The sequence below is a fragment of the Bison bison genome, unplaced genomic scaffold (genome assembly GCF_000754665.1).
Source record: "Bison bison bison isolate TAMUID 2011002044 unplaced genomic scaffold, Bison_UMD1.0 scf7180017864519, whole genome shotgun sequence".
Classification (NCBI taxonomy): Eukaryota; Metazoa; Chordata; class Mammalia; order Artiodactyla; family Bovidae; genus Bison; species Bison bison.
This window is the reverse complement of record NW_011495072.1, coordinates 23021315-23043119: the sequence shown is the minus strand read 5'-3', so window position 1 is coordinate 23043119 and position 21805 is coordinate 23021315. Positions and strand designations below refer to the sequence as shown.

The 21805-nt window shown below is 33.7% G+C and overlaps 1 protein-coding gene across 1 annotated transcript in view; it reads right to left on the bottom strand.

The window, feature by feature from the left end:
- LOC104981744 (dihydropyrimidine dehydrogenase [NADP(+)]-like) overlaps nt 1-21805 on the bottom strand; it is a 403416-nt gene that overhangs the window by 159404 nt on the left and 222207 nt on the right. Inside the window, exon 5 of the mRNA XM_010831007.1 lies at nt 5783-5944. Within this exon, the coding sequence (XP_010829309.1) occupies nt 5783-5944 (162 nt within the window). The remainder of the gene's footprint in view (nt 1-5782; nt 5945-21805) is intronic.

Sequence of the window (21805 nt, the reverse complement as noted above, 5' to 3'; positions counted from 1 at the left end):
ACTTTCACAGCATCATCTTTCAGGATTTGAAATAGCTCAACTGGAATTCCATCACCTCCACTAGCTTTGTTTGTAGTGATGCTTTCCAAGGCCCACTTGACTTCACATTCCAGGATATCTGGCCCTTTGGTTTAGTGATTATACCATCGTGATTATCTTGGTCATGAAGATCTTTTTTGTACAGTTTTTCTGTGTATTCTTACCACCTCTTCTTAATATCTTCTGCTTCTGTTGGGTCCATACCATTTCTGTCCTTTATTGAGCCCATCTTTGCATGAAATGTTCCCTTGGTATCTCTAATTCTTGAAGAGATCTCTAGTCTTTCCCATTCTGTGGTATTCCTCTATTTCTTTGCATTGATTACTGAGGAAGGCTTTCTTATCTCTTCTTGCTATTCTTTGGAACTCTGCATTCAGATGCTTATATCTTTCCTTTTCTACTTTGCTTTTTGCTTCTCTTCTTTTCAAAGCTATTGTAAGGCCTACTCAGACAGCCATTTTGCTTTTTTGCATTTCTTTTCCATGGGGATGGTCTTGATCCCTGTCTCCTGTATAATGTCATGAACCTCCATCCATAATTCATCAGGCACTCTATCTATCAGAACTAGTCCCTTAAATCTATTTCTCACTTCCACTGTATAATCATAAGGGGTTTGATTTAGGTCATACCTGAATGGTCTAGTAGTTTTCCTTACTTTTTTCAATTTAAATCTGAATTTGGCAATAAGGAACTCATGATCTGAGCCGCAGTCAGCTACCGGTCTTGTTTTTGCTGACTGCATAGAGCTTCTCCATCTTTGGCTGCAAAGAATATAATCAATCTGATTTCGGTGTTGACCATCTGGTGATGTCCATGTGTAGAGTCTTCTCTTGTGTTGTTGGAAGAGGGTTTTTGCTATGACCAGTGCGTTCTCTTGGCAAAACTCTATTAGTCTTTGCCCTGCTTCAGTCGGTATTCCAAGGCCAAATTTGCCTTTTACTCCAGGTGTTTCTTGACTTCCTACTTTTGCATTCCAGTCCCCTATAATGAAAAGGACATCTTTTTTGGGTATTAATTCTAAAAGGTCTTGTAGGTCTTCATAGAACCATTCAGCTTCCGCTTCTTCAGTGTTACTGGTTGGGGCACAGACTTGGATTACTGTGATAGTGAATGGTTTGCCTTGGAAACGAACAGAGATCATTCTGTCATTTTTTGAGACTGCATCCAAGTACTGCATTTCAGACTCTTTTGTTGACCATGATGGCTACTCCATTTATTCTAAGGGATTCCTGCCCACAGTAGTAGATATAATGGTTATCTGAGTTAAATTTACCCATTCCAGTCCATTTTAGTTCACTGATTCCTAGAATATCAACGTTCACTCTTGCCTCCTGTTTGACCACTTCCAATTTGCCTTGACTCATGGACCTGACATTCCAGGTTCCTATGCAATATTGCTCTTTGCAGCATAGAGTATACCTAATCTCACATTTCAGTTTATGCACTTTTTTGCAGTAATTGATTTTAATATGAGGACTACACCTAATTTTTTCTTCTTCTATACTTATCTATTTGATAGATGGGAAGATGCATCACAAAAATATATTATTTGAAAAAAGACATAACATTCTATTATTTTTTAGTGTACATGTGTCTCTATATCCTCCACCAATATAACTGTGGACATCAAAAGTTTAAAGCTTCTAGCAACTCCATGTTCAAGTTGAAGATACCGTAGGATTATTTGTCTTATTAAAATAATCACTAACTCAAGTAATCATGTTCCTTCTTCACTCACAATTCTTTAAATTATTGACTGCAGCATTTAACAAAACATGTTGATGTCATTCAAATAATTTTACTAGTTTATTTAATGCAGCCTCATAATACCTGATTGTTTGAACTATATCAGTGTATTTTTTATTATGTTATAAGCACTAGTCAATTTGATTTGAAGTATGCCTATTCAATAAATTATGGAAATAAGTAAAAATAGCAAATGATAGTATATAAATAGCATATGATGATGGGACAAAAATAGGGTATTTCAAATGAGAGCTGATATAAAAGACCTGAAAAATACAGTTAAAGAAAAATCTAAAGAATAATTCAGTTCTGTTCTTAACTAAAAGTATAAAAAGGAAATTCAAAGTACAGTGCAAGGAGTATATGCCATGCAAAACAGTATGTTTAATGGGTATTAATATAATCCCATAGAACATTTACTGTGAAAAACAAGTACTGTTTTCTGATACCAGTTTCATAATCTAATGTATTCCTAAAAATTCATAATTGAGGCAGCAACCTTAAGTACTAATCCTCTGAGCCTCATTCATTTTAAGATTTAGAGTCAAACTTTCAGTTCAGTTCAGTTCAGTCACTCAGTCGTGTCCGTCTCTTTGCGACCCCATGAATCGCAGCGCGCCAGGCCTCCCTGTCCATCACCAACTCCCGGAGTTCACTCAGACTCATGTCCATCGAGTCAGTGATGCCATCCAGCCTTTAGAACCTTGGAATTTTAATTTTTCTAAATTGTTCCTAAAACTCTTTAATATCAGTGGAAAGGAAGTGATTTGACATGCAGTTAATTCTCTATTTATAGTTATTTTTCAAACTTTGGGAAATTAGTAGAAAGATGCATTCTTCATTATCCTTTTGCAGCAATTCATTAGTTAAATTTGAGAGGCAATGAGAGTGTAGTTGGTTATTTAAATGTAATAAATATATGATTTCTTAATAAGTCAACTAAATGATCAAAGACATGTCAACATAAAAATTTCAAGTATTAAATCTATATAGAGAAATTTAAGACACTGATGAAATTGATAAGAAAATCCACAGCAAGCTATTATTTCCAAATTATTTATTTGAAGCACTATTGTTATACTTAACTGAACTAAGAAAAAACTGCCGCCTAGAGAGATCTAGAATCATTCTGTAGTCTTTCTGTCTCACATGTGCAAAAGTGTATGAAGCAAAGTCACTGCAGATGTGGGGACAGCACAGGATTGACAATACAGGACAAAACAAAAGTAGTTAAAGTAGCTGGTCTCCTGATCCTCCTCATGCTATCCTCTATGTGATTTATTCCTTTTCTACTACATACTACATACATTTCTATTACATGTTCTAAATCATATGCCCATGTTTAAATGGAAAGGTTAATCTAAGTATGGATTTAAATAATACAGGTAGACTATGGAGTTGATATTTCAAAAATCACATATATATTACAGAAATATATACACCTATAAATTATAGGAAAAACATTTTTGAAAAATACCATACTATTTTACTCTGCTCTCCTAACCTTTGCTTAATTTGGTTGAAAAATAGATTTATAATTCTTTAAAAGTCAAAAATCAATCATTATTTTATCAAACAAACATCAAATTATTTATATATCATGTTCAGCTTTTACTTAAGTACTCCTATCAATAGTTTAGTAGTTTGGAAGAGTAATGGTATTTGCATATATTATTTATAACATTATTTAATATTTTTATTTTAGAATTATTTTAAAAGTTGTACTCTTTCTTTACAGCGGCAGTCAATTAATTCATTGCATTATGCTTATTATTTTCATTGAGTTGATTTAGTGTTAGTTTCAGGTTATGTGTGTGTGTACCGGCTCAGTCATGTCCAGCTCTTTTGGAACCCACTGACTGTAGCCCTCCAGGCTCCTCTGTCCATGGGATTTCCCAGACAAGAATTCTGGACGGGGTTGCCATTTCCTACTCCAGGGGATCTTCCTGACCCAGGGATCAAACGAGCATCTCTTCCGTCTCCTGCACTGGCAGGCAGATTCTTTACCACTGCGTCATCTAGGAAGCCCTAGTTTCAGGATACACCATAGTGATTCAGTATTTTTGCAGATTATACTCCCTTTAGGTTATTATAAGATAATAATTCCCTGTGCTATCTAGTATATCCTGGTTGCTTCTCTATTTTATACATAGCAGTTTGTATCTGCTAATCCCATATCCCCAGTGTGTTACTCCCATTCCCTCTCCCTTTTGGTAAGCACAAGTCTGTTTCCTATATCTGTGAATCCAGTACTGCTTACCTTCACAACAACTTTGACTGTTGGGTAAATTTAAGTAAACAACCCTTTGACAGAACTCTCTAAAATAAATTGCCTTAAGTAGTCAACTTAAAAAAAAAAATGAAAGCCTTCCTATGTAGTTCCACTGGGATATTTTTATTTATAATTTGATAGATATATTTGAAGCCACAGTAATAAGAAGCATAAATGGAATGTAATAAGAAGATACATTGCTACCTAAATTCCATGAGTCTCTTAAAATGCATCTAATGCCATCCTAATCTATGCTATGTCTGAAATAAATAGACTTTGCTTTGGAAAGCAGTGGTACAACCTCATTAAAACAGAGTTCTCAGAGGAATGATGTTTCCCTTTCTCCCCACTCTCCCCACCCCCCTTCACTGTTTTCCTTTCTCTCTTTTCCCCTTCTCCCCTCTCCTTCTTCCCTCCCTCCCTCTCTAGTCCAAACCACAGACAAATAACATTATTTTAACTGATTTTGCTTTGAAATGCAGTGTTAGTTTATATAGATACTGTGTGACCTTTTACTTACTACATCCTTGCAAGCCTGCCCCGTTTTAATGAAGAGACAATGAGTCCCCAAAGAAAAATGTGGAAGAATTCAAGTGAATCTTCTCCATCAACTAGGGATTGTCTCAGGTTGTAAAGATCATACCTTGCACTGGTCAGGTAAACCAATGCAATTTTGAATTTGGTAGGAGAAGAAATTAAATACAAGAATTTATTGCAACAACTCACAACCTCAAATTGTTTCTATTTTCTCACTCCCAGGAGCCCTTCCTTAGAATTAACCTGTCAGAAAGCAGGAAGGGAATAAAAACCTGATTTATTACTAAAAGCAAAGTAAGATTTAAGCTTGAGGGATATTATGAGAAGGGTCCTAAAAAGAAAGAATACGTTGTGTTTGAGTTGACAACATCAGACAGAGAAGTCATTAATTAAAAACTAGTGCTGACAGGTTATTTAATTTGGTCTTCTAGCCAAACAGACCCCAAGGATTACAAAATTCTACTGTAACCTCCATATAAGCTGATCATTTAAATGATACACAGGAATGGATCTGGTAGTTGACTCCAAAAAGGAGGCCCCAGAGAGAATAAGATGTCCCAGAGCTTCAAAGTCATTAAAAAGGATTCATTAAAAACGAAAGACATGGCCAAAACTTATAAAATAGGGACAAAATGTTTTCATATTATTTCATTATAAATTTGCATCCAAAAAACACATCTGCTTTCAATCCACAGGTTCACAAAATCTAATGTTAAAAAATATTATTCAGTTTGAGGGTTTTTGATAATTCTATAACCTCTATTACTCAAAAAATATTATAGAAGAATGCTGATGTATTCTTTCAAGCTGTGAAGATTAAAGACGGTTTCAGGAAAAAGAACTAGTTAAGATAGTTTGTTTTTTATTTTCCCATAATGGGACCCCCTAGCCACACTCCAACGTAAAGTTAATGAATAAATTCTATTTTCAGATACTCCAATTTATATAACTTTCAGTGAAAGTATTTTAATAACCTTCTGGGATTACAATTAATTTGACATATGGTTTTAGAAATTTCATTTTTGAAGCCAAGTCATTGAATAAAAACATCGTTTATGACACAAAATACTTAAACTGTAGCTGTATATCACACTAAAAATGTTGGATATCAACAAAGCTTCAGGATTAAAGTTATTTTAAGATTTTTGTGCTTCAGGGATAGAAAAAACAATTGTACATCTTACATACCTCAGTAGCATATTGCTGCAATCCACCAATATTAATTGGTCCCTCTTCAGTGGCATACAAATTACACCCACCTACACAAAGATCAGAGGTGGGGCATACCATTCCACAGGTCAGACCAAGTGGGTTGTCAGAAAATATCATCTTAGCAGCTCCATAATAGTTCTGCAAAATAAAATGTTCTTATCTAACAATGTACCTCTTAACATTCAAATTATGATGGCTTTTTTCTATTAGATCAGTGTATAAGATGCAGAGGTTATAATAGTCTTTAGCATCAGAATCCATCAAGTTAGCATAGCAAAATATACACGTCCAATACATATATATTAATAATGAATAATGAGATTTGGTAAATTGAAATTTAAAATAAACCATCTAATTCTATCCTGCTACAAATATTTCTTTTCAGTTTTAACAAAAGTTAGTTAAGTAGATTGCTTGAACAGGCTTAAAACCTAAACCTTAAAACTAAAGAAAAAAAAATTATGCTCAGGTAATTCAGGATATACTCCATGATGTAACAATATTAAGGGTGGCCAGGGCTCTCTTCCCATTCAATTCATCTGGTTTGTCCATGGATACTATGTATTTTAACACTCTTGTGTTGAGTATCATCCTTCAGTAACAACCTATTAACCAAATATGCAGATGAAACTCATTATACAAGACTAGACTGTTAAGTTCATTCCTCATCACTCCCTTCCACACATTTGACTATTATAGACTAGTTTAGAATCTTTTGCGTTTCATTAAGAATTTTTGGAATCCTACTTGTTCATAAATTATACAAATACATCATTTTTTACTGAATAATGAAAATACGTTGAACATTTCAGAAATATGTTTTCCTTTCATGAAAATTTAAAATTGAATCTGACTAGTATTCTTCAAAGCTGTTAAGTATTTTGTCAAAAATAAGGATTATTTTGAGAAACTGTAACAGTCAAAAGATCCCCAAGGAGATGTGACATCTAAATGCAATCTGTTATTTTAGAGAGGATCCTGGATCAGAAAAAGGACATGAACTAAAAACGAAGGAAATCTGAAGAAAATATAAACTTTAGTTAATAATAATAACATATTGGGCTTCCCTCATAGCTCAGTCGGTCAAGAATCTGCCTGCAATGCAGGAGACCTGGGTTCGACTCCTGGGTTGGGAAGATCCCCTAGAGAAGGAAATGTCAACCCACTCCAATATTCTTGCCTGAAAAATGCTATGGACAGCGGAGCTTGGCAGGCTACAGACCATGGGATCACAAGAGTAGGACATGACTTAGCGACTAAACCACCACCAACAACACATTAATAAAGTTTCATTAGTTGTAACAAATATGCTATACAATGTTATATGTTAATAGGTGAAACTGGAATAAAATTCTTTGTCCATTTTCCCATATAAAAACACTCTAAAATACATTTTAAAAGAAGATAAGGAAGAATGTACTTAACAATATGAAACAGATGCATTTATTTTTTTCAGCTTTTACTTAAAGTACATTTGAAAGTCTTTGAAAACATACATTATTTCCACGACTAATTTCAATCATAAATACAAATTCCTAGATAAAATATTGAGGATAATAAAGAACAGCATTAATCTTTACTATTTATTGACTCTGTACTACATTTCTGACACTTTACCAGGTCTTTATCTAAGTTTTTAACATCAATCATCTTATTTAATATATCTAGCACTCAAGAAAAAATTTCTAGGCATGAGAAAAAAATAGAATTAAATCTTTGATAACTAGATAAAAAGTAAATTAATGAAGCAGACCCACAGGTGATACAGAAAATAATGCTAGCAGATAAAACCTTTAATTTAATTTTAATAAAAATTCAGGCAAAAAGATACACAAAATACATGAAACAATAAAAATACAATCATAATATTATAATTATTTAAAAAATAATCAAACTTATATTGAATAACTGAATGAAACATTTAAAAATAGATCTAAATGCATGGTTTTAACAGCATCCATGGTGGATTAACAATATTTCTCTTATTCAGTGTCTACTTAGCAACCAACAGTCACATCTAACATATGTAAATGACTCTTCAATACACATTTTCTGAATAGCTAGTAGAAATGTGTTATGAGATTCAAGTTATAAATAAGGAAAGTGAAATATAAAGGGTAAATAATTTGCCAAGGGATCATATAGTATATACGTGGCAGAGTCAGAATCCAAAGCCATATTGTGGCTGTATACTCTTAAGTACTAAGGTATAATTTCATATGAAAGTCTACTGTTCATTACTCAATAGATTATAAAATTTAGTTATGATATTATTATTCAGTTATAGCACATACCACACTGTAAAAGAAACACAAAGCTCTTTTCATTATAATTAGGAAGGTAGACAGAAAGCCCATTAGATTATTCTTTATACTTCATCAGATGATTTTTGTTTATATAGTTTCTTTAGTTTTGATCTTTCATCAGTCCATTTTAAAACTATGAGGCATGTCTTTTACTCTTAATTCAAAAGATTAAGATCGGCTTCTTTCTCTAAATTTGGTCACATTTACCAATATCTTTGTGATGGTATGTTAGTATCACTAATAAGGACCAATAATAAAGCACTTAACTGACAAAGTCTAATTTTCAAAAATTAACATTGGACCCTCTTAAACTTATAGAAAGAGCATATACAAAAAATAAGCCAAAGATATTATATCATATATTAATAAATAAAAAATCATTAAATAGCAAAGTTGATTAAAAAAGCATTTGAAGATGATTTGGTTTAAATGATGAATTCTATAAAATATTCAAATATGTACATCAATTCTTAATAAATACCTCCAAAGTACACATATCTAATTTAACCCAGAAATGCAAGATTGGTTTATTATGCCAAATACACTGTATCAATAGAATAAAGAATAGAAATCACACAATCATCTCAAAAGATGCAGCAAAGCATTTGACAAACTCCAACAAAACTTATGGTAAAAACTTACAACAAACCACAAACACAAATCAACTTATTCTCTGATAAAGGACCTCTATGTAAATCCAACAGCTAACATCTTATTTTATGCTGAAAACTGAATGCTTCCTCCCAAAGATCACGAACAAAGGATGTGTTTCTAATTAGCACAGTACAGAAAATCTACCAGATAATTTGACAAGGAAGAGAAGTTAAGTGCTATTCAGATTGCAAAGGAAGAAGTAAAATTATTTCCAATTATGATGAATGCAAAATGCAAAATGCCAGGCTGGATGAAGCATAAGTTGGGATCAAGATTGCTGGAAGAAATATCAATAACCTCAGATATACAGATGACATCACCCTTATGGCAAAAAGTGAAGAGGAACTAAAGAGCCTCTTGATGAAAGTGAAAGAGGAGAGTGAAAAAGCTGCCTTAAAACTCAACATTCAAAAAACAAAGATTATGGCACCTAGTCCCATCACTTCATGGCAATTAGATGGGGAAACAATGGAAACAATGACAGACTTTATTTTCTTGGGATCTAAAATCACTGCAGATGGTGACTGCAGCCATGAAATTAAAACACACTTGCTCCTTGGAAGAAAAGCTATGACTGACCTAGACAATGTATTAAGAAGCAGAGACATTACTTTGCCAACAAAGGTCTGTCTAGCCAAAGCTATGGTTTTCCCAGTAGCCATATATGGATGTGAGGTTGGACCATAAAGAAGGTTGAACACTGAAGAATTGATGATTTTGAACTGTGATGTTGGAGAAGACTCCTGAGAGTCCCTTGGACTGCAAGGAGATCAAACCAGTCAATCCTAACAGAAATCAATCCTAAATATTCATTAGAAGGATTGATGCTGAAGCTGAAGCTTCAATATTTTCACCACCTAATGCAATGCAAAGAACCGACTCATTGGAAAAGACCCTGATGCTGGGAAAGATTGAAGGCAGGAGGACAAGAGGACGACAGAGGATGAGATGGTTGGGTGGCGTCACTGACTCAATGGACACGAGTTTGAGCAGGCTCTGGGAGATGGTGAAGGACAGCAAAGCCTGGCATGCCGTAGTCCATACAGTCACAAAGAGTCAGACATGACTGAGCGAATCAACAACAACAAATGATAAAATAATCTTTCACATAGAAAATCATAATAAATTTAATTTAAAATTATTAGCACTGTTATCTTTAATTTTATGAATCAATTGGTGCCTTGGGATGCTTAGATTGAGCATTACTTTGAGGTGTGGATATGAAGGTGTTTCTATATGAAATTAGTTTGAATTGGTGGATTCAGATAAGTAGATTGCTCTCCCCAATGTGGGTAGGTAACATACAATCCATTGAGGACCTAAATAGCATAAAAATGGTGCAGAAAGGATAAACTTGTCTCTTGTGGTTGAGCTGGGACATTAATGATATATACACTGATTTTATATGTATATCTATTTATCTATATGTGATATATTCTGCTTGTCTGGAGAATACTAACAAGCTTCCTTGGTGCCCCAGATGGTAAAAGGCTGCCTAGAGTAGGGAGACCTGGGTTTGATCCCTGGGTCAGGAAGATCCCCTGGAGAAAGGAACAGCAACCCAGTCCAGTATTCTTGCCTGGAGAATTCCATGAACAGAGGAGTTCGGCGGGCTACAGTCCATGGGGTTGCAAAGAGTTGGACACAACTCAGCAACTAACACCTTCAACACACACACAAGAAACACAGCAACCATAAATATATAACACAAATACATAAAAAATAATTGGTATTTCTATGTATTAGCAATGAACAAACCAAAAATAAAATCAAGAAAATGTTTATATTTAGAAGAGCATCAAAAATACTTAGAATTATATTAACTAAAAAAGTGTAAAACATATATTCTGTAGACAACAAAACACTGATGAAAAAAAATAAGACTTAAAAATGGAAAATAGATCCATGATAATAATTGGAAAGTTTCTTGTCAGGATAGTAATACACTCAAAGCAATCCCTCTAAACACCCTAGCTGACTTGTACTTTGCTAAAATGGTCATGCTGACCCTAAAATTCATATGAATATCCAAGGGAATCAGAATAGCCAAAAGAACCTTGAAAAATAAGAACAGATTTGGAAGAATCACACTTTTCTGATTTCATAACTTACCACACAGCTATGGTAATCAAGATAAAGTGGTAATGGAAAAATGATAAAAATATACCTCAATGGAATGAATTGAGAATCCAGTAAGACCTTTGTATTTATGTTCAATTGATTTTTAAAAGGATTCCAAGAATTCCAGAGGTAAAGAACATTCTCTTCAACAAGTGATGCAGTAATAGCCAAATTTCACATACAAAGGAATGAAGCTGAATCTCCACCTCATACCATACATAAAAGTTAATTAAAAATAGATCAAACCAGTCAATCCTAAAGGAAATCAGTCCTGAATTCATTGGAAGGACTGATTGTGAAACTAAAACACCAATACTTTGGCCACCTGATGGGAACTGACTCATTGGAAAAGACCCTGATGCTGGGAAAGATTGAGGCAAGAGGAGAAGGGGATGACAGAAGATGAGATGGTTGGATGGCATCACTGACTCAATGGACATGAGTTTGAGCAGCCTCCAGGAATTGGTGATGGATAGAGAAGCCTGGTGTGCTGCAGTCAATAGGGTCACAAAGAGTCAGACACAACTGAACTGAACTGAAAAATAGATAATAGATCTAAATTTTAGAGCTAAACCTATAAAACTCTTAGAAGACAACATAGGAGTAAATCTTCATGACTAGGTTATGCAATGGTTTCTATATAAGACAACAAAACACAAGCAACAGCAAAAAAAGATAAACTGGATTTCATCACAATTAAAAGAATACCATCAGAAAAGTTAAAAGACAACCCAGGAGGAAACCGGTTAAGAAATCTCCAACTTGAATATATAAAGAATATCTACAACTCACTAACAAAAACAAATTTAAAAACTAATAAAAAATAAATACCCAATTAAAGTGAGCAAAATATTAGTATAAATAGTCTTTCAAAAATATACAAATGATCAACAAACATAAGAAATGATGCTCAATATTAACAGAGAAATGCAAGTCAAAATGACAAAGACATATTTCTCACATACTTGGATGGCTATAATCAAGAAGACATACAGTAAAAGCTGTTGGCAAGGATGTGAAGAAATTGGAACCCTCATCTACTACTGATGGGATTGGAAAATGATATAGCTGCTTTGAAAATTAGTTTGGCAGCTCTTCAGTTTTAAGAGTGAAGTTACCATGAGATTCAGGAATTTCCCTCTTTGGTGTGCACTCAAGAACATTTACAAAATTTATCTATGCAAAACTTTGTACACTAATGCTCATAGCAGTGTTATTTCTAAGGCTAAAACAAACAAACAAAAAAAACAACTCCATTATCCATCAACTGATGTAAGGCTAAAAAACATATATCCATATAATCTATGTTACTATGTTATTTGGCAATAAAAAGTACTGAAGTAATGATAAACCCTACAACATGGCTGAACCTTAAAAATACTATGCTAAGTGAAAGAAGTTACTCACAAAAGGCTACATATTCTGTGTTTTTGTTTATAGAAAATATCTAGGATAGGCAAAAATAAAGAGACAGAAGACAGATTGATAATGGTCTATGACTGGGGCTCAGAGAAGAAATGGAAAACAGCTGCTAATAGGTATATGATTTGATTTTGGGATGATAAAAATATGCTCAATTTGATTGCGGTAATGAGTGTAACTGCAAATATATTTGCCACCACTGAACTATGCCCTGTATATTGGCAAATTGTATGGAAAATGAGTTATATCTCAAAAAAGCTGTTATATTTTTAAAAAGTATACATATAGGACTGGAAATTATATAGGTACTGTGGAAGGCAATAAAAATAATCTTGTAAAAATTAAAAACTTTTAGCAAAGGGATATTTGAATAAGATTGCTAAATTAGATGCAAAACTGGACAATATCCTGTGGTTTAGTCTCTAAGTCATTTCCTACTCTTGCAACTCCATGGACTGTAGCCTGCCAGGCTCCTCTGTCCAAGGAATTTCCAATGCAAGAATACTGGAGGGGGTTGCCTTTTCCTTCTCCAGGGGATTTCCCTGACCCAGGGATCGAACCTGGGTCTCCTAGATTGCAGGATGTCTCCTGCATTGCAGGCAGATTCTTTATCAATCGAGCCATCAGTATCCTGGAAGGGAATAAAATAAAATTTTTGGAATTTTTTTTCTACTAAAAAAGGATAAATTGCATCTCTACTGTACACAAATCTAAAAGAAAAGATGTAAATTTACAGTTTAATATTTTAATTAATATGTTCATATTTATTTTCCTAAAAATTAAATAATACCTAGAGATCACCTTGTATTTACTTACAAAATGCTTTACCATAGCAGCAAACAGATACAGACTTATTTCATTGTCTTAGTTATGGTTTTGGATAATTTTACCTAATAATGGCAAACATAAAACTGTTCATACCAAACAGTTAGTAACTTAAAATTAATCTTCTATTCCTAAGCAAACTTCCTTAGTTCGTACTTAAACCCACTGATCCTCTAACTCAGCACCTACAATTAAACTAGCAGTTAAATCACTGCTAGAGAAAAATCTCAAAGTCATTTTAAGCATTCTTTCCTCATCTTACTTGTCACCTCAGGAACATTTGACATGATTGATTAACAAATATGTATTGACTGACTCAATGAGTAAAATATCCTATTGCATAATTAGAAGTTTTTATAATATAAAAATAGTGTCATGGCAAAAAATGTCAATTGCAGATAACGTGTCAGGATATTTGATGGAAAAAATGGAGAAAGAACATAATCTAATTAAACAATGAAGGATTTTTCCACAAGGATGCTGATTGTTTTAAGAGTCCCAAATTCATTTTAAACACAAAAAATAATGACAGAAGGAAAGAAAAAAAATATATATATATGTCATAACAAATAAAATATAATGAAACAAAACATTTTAAATTACACTTATGGCTCACCATTTGCCACAGCTGTCAAACTAGGACGTGATCTATCACAGCCTATCATTGACAATAAAACTGTCCAGTAACTCATCAACAATCTCACAGCTTCAAGTATAACCCTTATACCAAAATAAAATTATAGGATGCTATAATTAATTTTTATTGGAATACAGTTGCCTTACAATATTGTGTTAGTTTCTGCTGTACAGCAAAGTAAATCGGTTATACATATACACATATCCTCTCTTTTTGGGATTTCCTTCCCATTTAGGTCACCATAGAGTACTGAGTAGGGTTTTTTGTGTTATATAGTATGTTCTCATTAGTTATCTATTTTAAACATTATATATATATATCAACTCAATCTTCCAATCCCACCCCTCTTTCCTTCCGTGGTATCCATATGTCAGTTCTCTATTTCTATGTTTCTATGTCTGCTTTGCTAATAAGTTAATCTGTATCATTTTTCTAGATTCCATACATGTGATATTATGTGATCTTTGTTTTTTCATTCTGATTTATTTCAATCTGTACCAGTCTCTATGTCCATCCACACCTCTGCAAATTGCACAATTGTGTTCCTCTTTATGGCTCAGTAATATTCCAGTGTATATAGGTACCACATCTTCTTAATCCGTTCATCTATCAATGGACATCTAGGTTGCTTCCATGTCCTGGCTATTGCAAATGGTGCTGTAATGAACATTGGGGTACATGTATCTTTTGTAATTATGGTTTTATCTAGGAGTTACCCAGGAGGGGGACTGCTGGGGCATATGGTAATTGTATTTTTAGTTTTTTTAAGAAACCTCCATACTGTTCTCCATAGTGGCTGTACCAATTTACATTCCCACCAAAAGTGCAAGACAGTTCCCTTTTATCCACATGCTCTCCAGCATTTGTTATTGGTATATTTTTTGATGATGGTCATTCTGACCTGTGTTAGGTGATACATCATTGTAGTTCTGCTTTGCATTTCTCTAATAATTAGCAATGTTGAAGACTTTGTCGTCTGTTGCCCATCTGTCTGTCTTTTTGGAGAATGTCTATTTAGGTATTCCATCCATTTTTTTGATTGGGTTATTTGTTTTTGTTTTTTATATTGAGCTGCATAAGCTGTTTGTATATTTGGGGGATTAATCCCTTGTCAGTTGCTTCATTTGCAAATATATGCTCCCATTCTGAGGGCTGTATTTTCATTTAATTTATGGTTTCCTTTGCTGTGCAAAAGCTTTTAAGTTATATTAGGTCTCATTTGTTTATTTTTGTTTTTATTTTCATTATTCTAGCAGGTAGGTTACAAAAGATCTTGCCTTGATTCATGTCAAAGAGCATTCTGCCTATGGTTTCCTCTAAGAGTTTTATAGTGCCCAGCCTTACATTTAAGTTTTTAGTCAATTTTGAGTTTATTTTTGTGTATGGTATTATAGAGGGTTTTAGTTTCATTCTTTCACATGCAGCTATTCAGTTTGCCCAGCACCACTTATTAAAAAAAAATTCTTTTCTCCATTATATATTCTTGTCTCCTCCTAGGTGACCATAGGCACATGGATTTCTCTTTGGGCTTTCTGTCCTGACCCATCGATCTATATTTCTATTTTTGTGCCAGTACCATACTGTCTTGATTACTGTAGTTTTGTAGTTCAGTCTATGGACTTCCCAGGTGGTGCAGCAGTAAAGAATCTGACTGACAATGCAAGAAACACAGAGGCATAGGTTCGATCCCTGGCTAGACAAGATCCTCTGAGGAAATGGCAACCCATTCCAGTATTCTCGCCTGGAAATCCCAAGCACGGAGGAGCCTGGCAGACTACAGTCCATGGAGTGCAGAGAGTCAGACACAACTGAGCAACTGACACAGTACTTTATACTCTGAAGTCAGGGAGCTTGATTCTTCCAGCTTTGTTTTTCTTTCTTAAGACTGTTTTGGCTACCTGAGGTCTTTTGTATTTCCACACAAATTGTAATTTTTTTTTTTTTTTTGCTCTAATTCTGTGAGAAATACCCTTTGTAATTTGATAGGGACTGCACTGAATCTATAGATTACTTTGGGTAGTAGAGTCATTTTCACAATATTGATTCTTCCAATCCAAGAACATGGTATATCTCTCCACCTGTTTGTGCAGTCCTTGATTTTTTTGTCAATATCTTACAGTTTCTGAGTTAATGTCTTTTGACTCTTTAGGTAGGCTTATTACTAGATATTCATTTTGTTGCAGTGGCAAATTGTATTATTTCCTTAATTTCTTTCTGATCTTTTGTGGTTAGTGTATAGAAAAGCAAGAGATTTCTGTATATTAATTTTGTGTATGGCAACATTACTAAATTCATTGATGAGCTTTAGTAGTTTTCTGGTAGCATCTTTAGGATTTAGAGTTTTCTACATATAGTATCATTCTATTATTTACAAACAGTGACAGTTTTACCTATTTTTTACTTTGCATTCTTTTAATTCTTTTTCTTCTATGACTGTCATGGCTAGGACTTCCAAAACTATGTTGAATAAAAGAGGTGAGAGTGGAAATCCTTCCCTTGTTCCTGATCTTACAGGAAATGCTTTCAGTTTTTCACCATTGAGAATACTGTTTGCTATGGTGTTATCATAGATGGCTTTTATTTTGTTGAGGTAAGTTCCCTCTATGTGCAATTTCTGGAGAGTTTAAGTTATAATTGGATGTTGACTTTTGTCAAAAGCTTTTTCTGCATTGATTTAGGCAATCATGGTTTTTATTCTTCAGTTTGTTAATACAATGTATCACATTGATTTGTGTAGAATGAAAACTTCTTGCACTTCTGGGATAAATCCTACTTGATTATGGTGTATGATCCTTTAAACATGTTGCTGAATTCTTTTTGTTAGCATTCTGTTGAGGATATTTTGTGTCTATGTTCATCAGTGATATTGGTCTATCTTTTTTTGTGTAATATCTTTGGTTTTGGTATCAGAGTGATAGTAGCCTCACAGAATGAGCTTGGGAGTATTCCTGTAGGAGGCTATAGAATTCTTAAAAAGTAATAAGTATTATTGAACATTTCTTAAATAAAAAATCACCAAGGCAATTTTTTTAAGGCAAATATTCACTCTCTGAAATCAAACTGCTTTGCCATCAGTATAAGAGGTCATTTCAGGCTAAGGTTTAGACTTAGTTTTAAAACTGGTGGCATTCAAATGACTCGAGTTGACAGAACTAAGAGATGAGAGGGAAGGACATACAAGTTGTTGTGGACTGAAATGAGTAAATAATCAAAATTTGGTGTGATGACTTGGCAGTTTGGCTAAGAGTTTATTCACTCAGGAAATGATGATTAGGAGATATATTTGGAAAATATGCTTGAACTATATTATGGAGAACCTTCACTGCCAGCGTAAGAATTTGGTATTTAATTGAAGTTTTTTAATATTCATAGAAGGGTGCCAGTACTAAGGGACTAGCTGGGAAGACTTATGTATAGATTATGTGGAAATTCTCAAAAAGGGAGCGGAAATACTGGGAATGTGAAGAAGACACAGTTAAACCTAAAAAAAGAAAGTATTGGCATATATCACAGAACATAGAAACATGGTTTTGAAAATGGGCTGAAACAACATTAAGCAATAATTGAGAAGTCATCTTTGCAATTCACCTCTTACAAATAACTTTGAAGAAATGGCAGATAACTCTGTGTATAGAGATCTGCTATTTAGAGTCAAAGACATTCAGGAACGTATTAGAAAGAGAATACTTCCTCAACTCTTCCCATCAAGAACTTCAGGATCAATATCAATTATTTCTCTCATAGTAAGTGGGAAGATTTCTTGAGCCCTCCTTCTAAATAAGAGATCTGACTCCTAGTCTGTGAGCTCTTAAACCTTTCTAATAGCAAAGGCTATAAAATTTAAATTTAGAAGGGTACTTTAAAGACACCCCAGCAGTCTCCTTGAAAATACACAACCACTTCACTAGTTTCTTCATGTTATGCGATCAGTCACACGTATATTAGTCTTCTATTGTGTGAAAGAAAAAAAAAAACAAAAAACGTACAAGGAAGGCTATATTAGGGGGGATAAAAAATAAATATCTGATCTTTTGTGCACAGATTTATTTTATACATATTGGATGACAGTTTTTACCCTTCTTTAACAAAAATCTAGAGACAAAATGATGCTTGATATATTTGCTGCTTTTATAGCAACACAAAAGAATAGGCCTTGAATGCTGTCCAGTCCACTAGCTTACCCAGGATCTTGCTGGTGCTGAATTTTCTATTACTCATTGAGATTTTTAAAGCAGAATTTAAGGTACCCCATGTGCCATTTATGTGAGTTAATTTTAAGAAAACTTTAAGTTTTATTCTTTTTTATTTTAAAAGTATAGCTTGAAACCTCATTAGTGTCATCCCTCTACAATTTAATGATTTTTGAAGTCAGTATCAAGAAACACAAGAAACCCACAAGCTAGCTATTCTCTCATATGGTATAACTATTTTAACAAATAGTTCTATCATATTCAGGCCTTCATGTCACTACACCATTATCAATACAGCTGGTGGATTTATTTTAAAGTGTTCTTCCTTCTTCCAATGAGTGTTTTCACAGATGGAAGCACCCTTCCAAGATAAACTCCAATCTGTTGCATTTAAAAAATACTTGGGCTAAACTTCAGTAAGTTTGCATGTGTGAGAAGGGTGAATTAACATTGCTTGTATTTCTGGATGGAGCTATATAATGGTGAATGTAATGATGTACATTAGTTGAATAGAAAAATATCTAGTAGTACATACAAAAAGAATAGGGAAAAGGACATCTCTGCCAGTCATCACCCCTCAATAAACAATCGATGGATCTTCAAGTATTTGGTAAAGTAGAGGTGGGAATAACTTATGAACAGAATACACGAAACCTCCTGCCCTCATATTACTCACATTCTTGTGAAGACAAATGAGGATGGAAGAATCGATTTGGCTGCTTTTTTTCTGAAAATCCTTCATTGTAACACATACACTAAATTTTATAAGATTTTTACAAGAGTAGACCAGAACTATGAATTTATTTTGGTCTCACTTAAGGAAAAAATTTTTTTTAAATTCTTGTAGAAAATAAAGTTTTTATCTGACCTTAAGATGGTAAACTAGAAAACACATACTCAAGTACACACACACACACACACACACACACACACACACAGGCTTCAGAGCCATACGCTCCTGAATTTGAATCATATTTAAACCATATGACTGGAGGAAAATGTATTACCTCTTAGCACAGGTTTTATCACTTAAAAAATACAGATCAAAATTCCTTATTAATTAGTCATATTTATGTTAAATATTTTTAAAATGCTTTATACAGATAAGATGCCTAGTACATTATGAAGCACAGGATAGATTTAATAAATTTAAGTCCCCACCCCATCCCCTAGGCTTTTTCTCCTAAGAAGTTTCTTAAAATGTTAATTCTAACAGTTTAAGATTTTAACATTTATTAAAGAAAACTCATGTTAGGAAGTAAATTAAGAAAGACAGCAAATAAGAGTAAAAAGTACAGAAAGAAAAACTACCACAATCTACTAAGTTATGAAGAAGAAATGGCAGAGAAACATGCAAGTAAAGGCATAATAATTTATGTACATTGTAGAAATGCAAAAATCTAATTTCTAGTTCTCCAATTTTCTGCACCGTACCCACCTATCTCTGTTTAATTGACTTGAGAATGTATAATTTTCCCTGAGTTAATTAATATAACTTAGTGTGCATGTGTGCATGTACTCAATTCACCAATCATCAAGTATTTATGAGCAGCTACTCTGTGAGAGGCCCTTTGGTAAGCACTAGATATGCATGAAGAAGCAGTGCTTTTGCCTGTAGATTGTTCTGGTTAAATGGAATACAATTTTCATCCATACCAATATCCATCCTGTTCATACCATATACCATTGCTCAAATAACATTTCCTTTAAAAAACTCCATTGTTCACCATTTTCCAACTAGAGACATAATGCCACAATATCATCTCTTTGTACTACACTTTTTTGGTCATTGTATTTGTTAATATAAATTTATGATAACTCTATATTTTTCTGATGTGTCTTCTGCTGCTGCTGCTGCTGAGTCGCTTCAGTCGTGTCCGACTCTGTGCGACCCCATAGACTGCAGCCCACCAGGCTGCCCCGTCCCTGGGATTCTCCAGGCAAGAACACTGGAGTGGGTTGCCATTTCCTTCTCCAATTAATGAAAGTGAAAAGTAAAAGTGAAGTCGCTCGGTCGTGTCTGATTCTTAGGGACCCCACAGACTGCAGCCTACCAGGCTCCTCCGCACATGGGATTTCCCAGGCAAGAGTCCTGGAGTGGGGTGCCATTGCCTTCTCCAGTGTCTTCTATTAGCTTTTAATAATTTCTGAAGTTCAGAGACCATATCTAATTTCCAGTAGAATTACTACTAGAAACTTAATTGATCAGCATTTATCTTTTAATATCAAAAATAAAAATTTATATAAAATTCAAATCATTAGCATCACCAACTCAAAGGGCATGAATTTGAGTGAACTTCAGGAGACAGTGGAAGGCAGAGGAGCCTGGAGTGCTACAGTCCATGGGGTTGCAAAGAGTCCAACACAACCTAGTGAATGAACAATAACAACAACTTCATAATTTTGTATTGCCAATTTAAAGTAAGTAATGTGAATATCTATTGTGAATAATAAAATGCCCATTTTATCCACAGAAAATAATGAAATTTGCAATAGATTTTCTAAGAAATTTACAGAAGTATAATTTTTTATTCTTAGATATGACGAAACACAGAAATAAACAACCGAATACAAGGTTATTTCATTTAGAGTGCTAGAGTTCACATATACCGAAAATGAAATGAAAAGTGATGCTCAGAGAAGATAGGTGATTTTCCTAAGATCACACAGCCGACAGGTGAATTGAAAGTCGTTCAGTCGTGTCCAACTCTTTGCAATCCCATGGACTGTAACCCACCAGGCTCCACAGTCCATGAAATTTTCCAGGCCAGAATATTGGAGTGGTTGCCACTTCCTACTCTAGGGGATCCTCCCAACCCAGAGGTCGAATCCACTTCTCTTGCATCTCCTACACTGGTATACACATTCTTTACCAGTAGCGCCACCTGGGAAGCCCCCTCTTATAAGTTACCATAATTCATGGTATAATGTCTTCAAGGAGATAGAATGCCTTTCTACATAGAAACTTCTATGCCAATATAGAAACATATATGGTAGAGTCAAGATCATAATGTTAGAGTGATCATTAAAGCTAAGAAAAATACGCAAAAGTAGAAATCTAGAAGTTATCATTTATAAATACTGCATAACTTGCAAGCAAAAAAAAGTTAATTTGAGAAATTATTGAAGGAGAAGTAAAATTAATATTGATAGAATCACCTATTCATATACTATATAAAATGCTAAAAGATTTTTCTCTAATCGGATATTACAAATTTCATCTTTCACTGAGATTGTTTTTCTTTACAACCCAACTAAACTGTAAATCCTTTTAAAGGTAACCAGAAATATAGATTAAATCTGATTATTCTTACTGGAACAAAAATATAACACAAATTCTATACTTAAAGGGCATTTGTTGCCCAACATCAGAAATAGAAAATTAGTATCTGGATATATTAATGCACTTCATATATCTCCCTCTTCTGAAAGATGTTATACTAAAAACAAAGCTATATCACATGTGCTACTGCCTACTCAGTAAACTATTAAGAATTATTTCATCTTTGATATAACTTAAATATACTGGTAATTAATATTTGGCTACAAGGAGAAAACTGGAAATTCTGTTGTTTCTTTGTTCTTTAAAAATCATTTGTTATTAAGAAGGGCAAAAAAACACAAGTCAATCAAATGATTGGCCAAGTTTTAAAAATAAGTTTATATTTTCAGTAACAAGTATAAGTAATGGCAAAATTAAGAAAAAAATCAAAAGGTAAGAAAGAGATCAAACTACCTCACTCCAAATAATCTTACCTTAAACAATATTTAAAAAAACAAACTCAGAAATTATTGCTGGACATCATTATATATATATATATATATATATGAAAGATATATATAT